At 48.8% G+C, this 8,304-nt stretch overlaps 1 protein-coding gene across 1 annotated transcript; it reads right to left on the reverse strand.

Annotated features, from left to right (window-relative positions):
• Positions 1–718: 718 nt before the first annotated feature.
• Positions 719–6,722, reverse strand: SOCS1 (suppressor of cytokine signaling 1). Its single transcript, XM_080386863.1, has 2 exons — positions 3,444–6,722; positions 719–1,675 (listed from the first exon to the last, which is right to left on the reverse strand). The coding sequence occupies exon 2, from the start codon at positions 1,598–1,600 to the stop codon at positions 992–994; it is 609 nt and encodes a 202-aa protein (XP_080242989.1). The 5' UTR covers positions 1,601–1,675; positions 3,444–6,722; the 3' UTR covers positions 719–991.
• Between the last annotated feature and the right edge of the window lie 1,582 nt (positions 6,723–8,304).

Below are 8,304 nucleotides of genomic sequence, written 5' to 3' on the forward strand. Positions count from 1 at the left end.
AGCCACTAGAAATTACAGCTGCAAATCTATAGGCTTATCCTCTCTGGATCCTGTCATAGATTCTTTTAAAACATCAGGTCTGTGCTCTGTAGATCACCAGGAATTGAAGACAAACACTTTTTTGAAGTCTGAAGGTGTCTGCACCTTTGCCATTTTGTGTATGCCCATTTGAAGGGAGAACTAAGCTATCCTTCCCCCAATGCATCATAATGATACAGTGTGAACTTTTGAAGTGTGTGTTTCTGGACAGTTTTGTTTTTCACCCACCTATGTTCACCTGGTTTGGTTATGTCAGACAGCAACCTCTTCTTGCTCAGAGCCTTGTAGCTTTTAACAGAAATAAGGCAAGCCAGAGTTGGTGCAATGAGCTCAGCCAAGGGTTCAATTCACTCTTCAAATTGACAACTGCACCACTGTAGTCTTAACACACTGTTCCTGCTCTCGTGAATTTAGGGGAGAGCTACATTCCTGGGCAGATTCATCCTGAGTACATTTTCTATTCATTTGCATCTTTCTGTGCTAAGACTTTTTGGGGCGCGAATCCACTGTCTGCTGGACTATCACTAAAACAAGCTAGTTCTTGTAAGGCAAAGAGCAGGACCACATGGAGACCTGTCTGCACTTATGCACCCAATTAGCAGTTAATAGTTTGTCAGCAGCAGAGGTACCTAAACCTTTAAAACTAAAAAAAAAAATAAAAAATACTTCTTTTAAAAACTTCCACAATAAAGTTTATTATGTTAATATCATTAAAAATATTATAAAATAATAAAATAATCTGCTTGGCAGAAAAATTATGCCAGGGTTTTAAAACCCCAGGTTTGTGCAAACAGTTTTTGTAAACATAAGAAGTCAAGTGTTCAAGTTCCATCCCAAAATACAGTAAATTGCTACAAAAATAAGTTTGCTCACTGTCAAACATGTTGAAAAACCCAGGAAGCTGGATTTCTTTACGCATCTCTTACATGTCCCTATACAGTTAATGCTGTACTTATATCTGAAATGGGAAGGATTTCAGATAGTCCTTTAGAACAGGATTGAGAGGGATATGATTTAAGTTCTCTCTTCCAAAAGTCTTCACAATGCTTTTCCGGCAGAGCTCCTGCAAGGGCTGCACGCGGACTTTGCGCAGGGGGGTAACCAGTACCTTCCTCGGTGAGCTTAGGTAATGTTCCAGCAGCTTAAAGAGACAGTCAAAAGTCTCTTTGCTGCCATCCAGGCTGAAACGCCCAGTCTGAAAGTTTATCCGGATGCTGGTGGGCCCAGACGCAGTCTTAACACTGATGGCAAAGAAGCAATTCTTTTGGGTGCTGTCCCTGATGAGGAAGGTGCCCTCGGGCTCAGGCTTCAGCTTCTCGTGGGCAGCACTGACAGTCAGAGGTCCCCAGTAGAAGCCACAGGCATCCAGCAGGCTGCTTGCTCGAGTGATGCTACTAAAATCCGCTTGCGAGCGAAAGGTTCTGAAGTGCGTGTTGCTCTGTGCCTGCACAGCGCCGGGCCGGCCTCGAGCCTGCGAACGCTCCCGTGCTGGAGGGTCAAGTAGACGTCTCGGGTCTGCTGCAACTGCATTATCTGCTGACACCTTGCTGTGCGCTACCATCCTACAGCCTAGACCAGCGGATGCGGTCTTCCATAGCGTCAGTGGCTACGGCAGGGCAGCTTTCCAGCAGCTATTCTGAAATGCCAAAGAGAGACACAAAGTGAAATCCTCAGAGAAAAGCTGCTGCAATCTCTGAATGACCAAGTCTTCCATTCATATGCCTCCCACCCATTATAAAATAATAAAAAATTCATTTGCCAATTTACACTGGGCAAACAACTGCTGCCTTCTGACAAGATTAGCAGCCTATCACTACAGCAAAGTCCAAAGCCCCAAAAATATTTAGCAGCGATCATTAACAGCTACAGAGGACAACACTGTTTCCCTGCTGTGAGCCCACAGCAGCATATCAGAGCCTAGAGCCAAGTCAAATGACAGGGCTGTCTCAACGAGACGTTATCTTGTGTATGCTCCGTCAGATTCTCAAGTTTTTAAAGAACAAAGCGAGGTGGTTTTACAACCAAGTTACCGATTTCTCTGTACCTCCCTCCTTCCCTTCCCCAATCCCAGCTGCAACATCAGATCTCAAGGCATCATCATCATTTGCTGCATCGTGTGAGAAAGTAGGTGAAGTAGATGTAAACTCTGCAGCTGGGTATGTCCTGGGATAACTTGGGAAGAGGGTGAGGTGAATAGGTGCCATAGCGTGACCAAAGCTAAGGTGGAAGGGTAGCCTGTATCGCTGCCAATTTACACAGTGATCCTAAAACTACTTTCCTCTCTCCCGTTAACCTGAGGCTCAGCCATAAAAGCCAATTTCCCATTCCCCCAACTTTCCCTCGGGACAGCAATGCTACAACCTCACTAGCTTACACAAATCAACCTCTATGAACCCTCGAAGCATTACTCCTCAGTCTCTCTCTCTCTCTTTTTTGTATTACATGCACTTTAAGTGGCCCAATCTAAATTGCTTCCTATTGATATATCTTTCAGCATGAGGGACTAAATTCATCCCTCGTGTTACTTCAAAGGAATTAGCAGTGCTGCACCAGGAATGAGTTTGGCCTGAAATGTCTGCCTCTGACAGTGTGGTTCAATACATCTCCGCTGGCTGCCTTGACCTTACTGGCAAGCATAGATTTTAGGATTTATCCCTATAGTCAGATATAGATCTGCAGAAGCAGCTTGTTGAGAAACCTTGAAGTATTCTCAGAAATGAATCCCTCGGCCATCTTACGGTTCAGGGTAACATGCTAATGAGGACTTCAAAGAAAGTACGCAGCTGGATTCCTGTCTGTGCTAATTTAACAACTTGATGTTTGGTTTCATTTAGGTCACATCGCCGCCTGAAACAGCACAGGGGGTTGTAAAATCCGTATGCTGGCAAATAAGAGGCTGAAAGTAGCGATGGGCTTTCTTTACACAGCAGAAGGAAACTGATGTCAGTTTTTCCAATTACTGGGCCAGGATTATCGCTCGGTATTTAAAGTTCATAAAAATTAAGTTTCAGGGCACGCCGGTGAGAAGTAACCAGCGAGCCCAAGAACCGACAGGCACGGGGCAGAAGCCGTCCACAGCCGGGGGGAGCCTGCGGCGCCGCGCCGGAGGGCGGCGAGCACGCAGGGGGCACGGCAGCCCCAGAGCCGCCGGCGGCCGCCACGGGGTGCGCGGCTCCTGCAGAGCCCGAGGGGTCCCGGCGGCTCCGGCGGCTGCCGCGCAGCGGGGGGAGCGGCGCCGCGTAACGGCCGCGGCGGGTGGCGTGCTGGGCTGTCCCGCCGCCCCGTCCCGGGCACGGCCGCCGCGCAGAGCGGACGGACAGCAACGCAGAGCCAAAACATAACGAACAAGCCCACGCGAGGCAGCCCCCCGGGCGGCCTGCCCTCCCGCCGCGCAGACCCCTTACCTTCGCCCGGCGCGCCGCGGGCGGGGGCCGTCCCCGGGGCGCGCAGCATACGCGCGGGCTGCGCACAGGGGCGCGCCGGGGCCGGCGGCGCGGCGGCTGGTGCTGGCTGGCGGTGGCTAGTGCTGGCCGCGGCGGGCGGCTGGGCATCCTCCGCGGGGGCCCTGCCTGGCGCCGCAGCGAGCCGGGGCTTCCGCGGGGCGGGCGGGCAGCACTTCCAGCGCTCTGGGCCCGCGCATCGCCGCTGCTTTCTATTTAACGCGGCGGCGGCGCTTTTCAGCCGGCGGCTCCTCCCCTGCCTTCTCCGAAAACACGTGGCCGCCGCTTCACTTTCACTTTCCGAATGCGGCCGCGAACCGGCCGGAGCCGCGCCGAGCCCGCGGAGCAGCGCCCGGAGCCGGAGCTGCCGGGGCGCCGTGGCCAGCCCCCAGCGCGCCGCTCCCGCGCCCGGCCGCCCGGGCTGGCGCTCCGGCCTCGGCTGACCCCGTCTCATCTGTCCCACCAAATCTAGTTTCCCTTCTCCCCCCCGCCCCCCCTTTATTTTGTTTGATTTTGTTTTGCTTTTTGTTGTTTTGCTTTTCGTTTTTGGCTTGGGGTTTCTGTGACAGCCCCAGCGAAGCGGGTGTCCGGGGCAGCAGCCGGGGCAGCAGGTGGGGCGGGCCCGGCAGGAGGTGCTGCCTGGGGAGGCCGAGCAGAGGAGCGCCCCGAGGGCAGAGGGAGGCGAAGGGGGGCACTAGAGGTAGGTGATAACCCGGCAGCCTGCTCAGAACGTGGCGAGGAGTAAAGGCAAGAAAAGCAAGCCAGCAAACGATGTGGGAAGCTTTAACACAAAGATAGCTGCTCTCCTCAAACCTAATAGGTCAGCATGGGCAGAAGAGGTGAGAGGGCTTATTGTAGAACTTAAATGTCCAAGAAGGCAAGCAAATTTAGACCGATAATTTTAATGTGAGAGGAACATTCAGAGAAATCTATGATCCTTCTACTGAGAGGGCTGTGCAGATGCTACACTGGGTTTTGAGTTCTCAGAACAGAATTTCCCTGGGGTTTTCTACAGAGTAATCAGATTTAGAAGTAACTGTTCAAATCCCCAGTGGTATTTGTAACCTTGCCAGCAGCCAGCGCAGTAGGCTTGGGATGCTCTTCTGTTCACCTGGAGGGAGATAGAAAACCACAGGTTCCAAACTAGTGTCTTATGGGGTCCCTCAAGCAGCTCCAGAAAAGCCTGCTTTCTTCCAAAGAGGATCTTTCTTAAAGTTGTAACCAACACCTGCTTCATGGGCCAAGAAGTCTTTCTTCTGATTATTCCTTGTCTTTTTAGAAGCATAATACATACCTTGCACAGCAATTCATTGGTGTAGGCATGTGCAAAAATACAGAAACTTTGTGAAGAGTTCCACTGACTCTTGAATTTGGAATCAATACTTGAATGTATTGCTTCCATGCAGTGCGACATGCAGGCGTGGCAGCCAGAATGCTTCTTTATGTTAGGAGCAGGCAGAGGATGTTTTTGCCCTTGCAGTCAACACAATGTTTTGTGACAATGAAAAGGAAATGCTTCTGTCAAAAGATTAAGGGGACAAGGGCTGGCAAGGATTTGTGAGTTGTCCTTTGGGATGAAGTTGAGAGAATGTATTTTCTGCTTTGAGACGGAATATTCTTTTCAAACTCCAGTGTGGTCACAGACTGAATTAACCTGGTGGCAGTACAGCACCTTACAGTGATGTGCAGCCCATGAACCTGGAAATTTCTGATGATACTTTAGCCACCAAAATTTACTACTTATGTTCTGTCATGTGAGAGTACAGTTGTGAGAAATTTGGAGAAACAGAGCTCGGTCTTAATTTTGAAGCCTGGCATAGAGATCCGCTTTGTGCTCAGAATCCTCTTTCAAACAAGTTTTGAGCAACCAAGCTTAAGCTAAGGTTTGGCATAAGCAGCTGGGGGAGGGAAGCTCAGCTGCTTTTCTGTGTAAAACGAAAGCATGAAGGAATGGTGGAACTGAAACTTACTGTAGAATTTGAACATGCAGTAGTGAGAAATGTTTTGTCACTGTTTGCTTTGATGTAGTGTGCTCCATGCAGCAAGCAGAGTCAGCGGCTGTTTTGTATAAGGCACTGTTCGTGTTCAGACAGGCAGCGCAACCAGGCCTTGCCCTTAACAGCTTAAAGCCTACTTAAGCAAAACAGAGTCCCCTTCCTCCCTGCCACCGCTCCAAAGAAAAGATATTTGAAGTGCTTAACTGCATCACAGAGGTAAATCAGAGCCAAAAGCACAGCGCAGACCCTCTAACTCCTCACCTAGACCCCGAGGCGCCCAGCCCAGCTACCTCCCTGCTACAGCACCCTTGGCTCCTGCCATCACTGTGCCTTTAAGGAGTGGAGCACGGCATGGCTGTAATGCAGCGCAGTGTTTTGAGTGTTTCCTGATGAGATGGAGGTTGGCTGCAGGTTGTTGCAGGCATGCCAGGAAAGCTCCACTCCCATGTAATTTTTCATTTTGTAAGATCACAAGGGAAAGAAAGATCCTCCAGGTGCACGTGCGGTCTGTCTGCCATGTACTGAGTAGCGCAGCTGACAAACTGTCTGTCCAAAAAGTCTTCTTCATTGAGCAGGAATGTGGTAATAATACTTAGCTGCAGAGCTTCAGAGCTTGGCAGGGCTCGAATGGGTAGGTGAGCTCACAGTCGCTGAGGAGAGCGATGGAGCATGCCTGCCAGCTCGGACACCAAAAGCCAAGTGTGTCAGACTGCTGCTTATGGAGTTTGATACCATCTCTACGTGAATCATAACGAGAGTGGTCTGAGATGCTCCATAAGGTGTCTCTAAAAAGGCTTTCCCAGGAGAAGTGGGGATCAATCACAACGTGTCAAGGAGACTTGTACAGCGAGTGAAGATTTTTTGATAGGAAGAGCTGGGGTTTTAGACTTGCGGGTCCTACAAGCTGAGCTTTCTTGGGATAGATTCAGTTTTACGCACCCGTGTTTCCTTTTGCAACCCCCACATCCCCATCCTTCTGTTCCCTTTCTTACCTCCTCTCCCTCTACTTAAAATCCCCATAATCTGGGCCTTGGAAAGAGCTCCATGCCAGCAGAGCTGGGTCAGGCGAGGTTCCTGCACCCGGCAGAGGGCAGCGCACAAATCCGAGGCCGGTGCAGAGCTGCTGGGCAGAGCACACACAGGGAGGAGGTCTCCAGAAAGCTCTGCTGCCACTTCAGGTGGTTCTGATCTGCGCTGTCACTCAGCTTAACAGGCACTTACTGCAACCTGAATTAGACTTAGAGTCTGTTTGGTAAGTAAAGCCTTCCCTGTGAAATGCCTTTTTTTCTCCTCTTCACAAAGTACCATTCCATGTGGAGAAAGAAATTGTGTTTCCTTTCTTCCCTGCTGATGGTCTCAGAAGAGAAAGGCAAAGTCTGGGGAGAAAGAAAATGACGGAGATGTTATGCCATCTCCTCCTTTCTCTTGCTTCTTGGGGCAGGAAAGTAAACACTTTCGATCTGAAGGGTCATATCAGTAAATCTCCCAAGGCTAGGATAAAGAACAGAGTCAGCTTTTGTTAAAAATAAAAGTCCTTACCCCTATTTTGTAAACACTGGCTTGGAAAATGACAGGAAATTCAGAGGATTTGCTAGGCGTTTGTGCAGCAGGAGCACAGCTTACTGGCTAGAAACAGGGCAAAAGCTAGAGGGAATCTGTTTGGAGAGTGCTGGGAACATGGACACCAGGGAAGGTCTGCCAGGAGGCTGCAAGGGGGAAAGCGTGCTTCTGAGGATGGGTTTGAAGGTAGGAGAGTACTGTATCTGTTGGGGTTACATGAGATATTTGCCTCTTTGCTTTTTCAAAAACCACACTCTTATCCATACTAGGGGCAGTGTAATGCAGGCAGATCTTCCTTTATTTATGCTTCAAGCCTTTCCTCGCCCTGTGAAACTACCAAGAGGGAGGATGTTGTGATACCATGTATGGTATTCCCCAGTATAAATTCCCTTATGGGGCACTCCACACCTCACTGAATTCATCCTCTCTGCAGGGACAGTCCTCTGGGGAAAAAAAAAAAAAATCAGAAAACTTTAGAGGCTTAGAAAATCAGCAGGCACTCCCCATTTCAGCTTTGTTCCTAATTTTTGAGAATAGAAGCAGACACTGATTCTCTTAAGAAGCTGTATTAATCAGCAGGCCAATGTGTCCGTGGAATACCATGCTGTTTAGAATTTGGTATAGTGAGTGATTAGTGTGGGAATTAACATGGGAATGTTATATCAGCTCAATTGTGTTACTGTGACGAAGCCACTTGTCAATGAGTAACCAAAATATTTTTTTCAAGTCTAATAAATTGCTCTTTTCTTGTAAGAACAGGTCAAGCAAATAGGGTCACGTCTTTTACTGTTAGTGTTTTGAGGTTAGAGCCTTTCTTGTGCTGATACTGTAAACGGTAGCTCTTACATGCAAGCACTCATTATCTAAACTGACCAAATCAGCAACATCATCTTTAGAAAAGGGGAACTGAAGCACCAAGAGATTCAGTGATTTGCTTAAAGTCACAGAGTGAGATAATCTGCAGAAGGGCTAGGAATGGAACATAATTCAGGTCTTCAGAGCCCCATACTAGAAACTTAACCACAATACCATCCTTCCTGTTTTAGTGGGTTTTGTTTTCTTCTCCAGAATCTGAATTTTCATTTAAACGAAACCCCTGAAATCGGAATTCTTTGATTTTGCAAGTAAATTAGACACCACACTGTTTCTGAGTCTGCTTTCAGATGCACTGAAACTACCAGCACTGAGAGAAGTGTGAACCTCCGTCACCCATTTTAACTAGGTATTAAGGTCAGAGCTTGACGTATTCAAATGGGACGTGCCCAAAA

Source organism: Falco punctatus, assembly GCF_963210335.1.
Source record: "Falco punctatus genome assembly, chromosome: 4".
Taxonomy (NCBI): Eukaryota; Metazoa; Chordata; class Aves; order Falconiformes; family Falconidae; genus Falco; species Falco punctatus.

Coding starts and splice junctions, on each gene's coding strand:
- SOCS1 (XM_080386863.1), bottom strand. CDS start 1,600: ATGGTAGCGCACAGCAAGGTGTCAGCAGATAATGCAGTTGCAGCAGAC.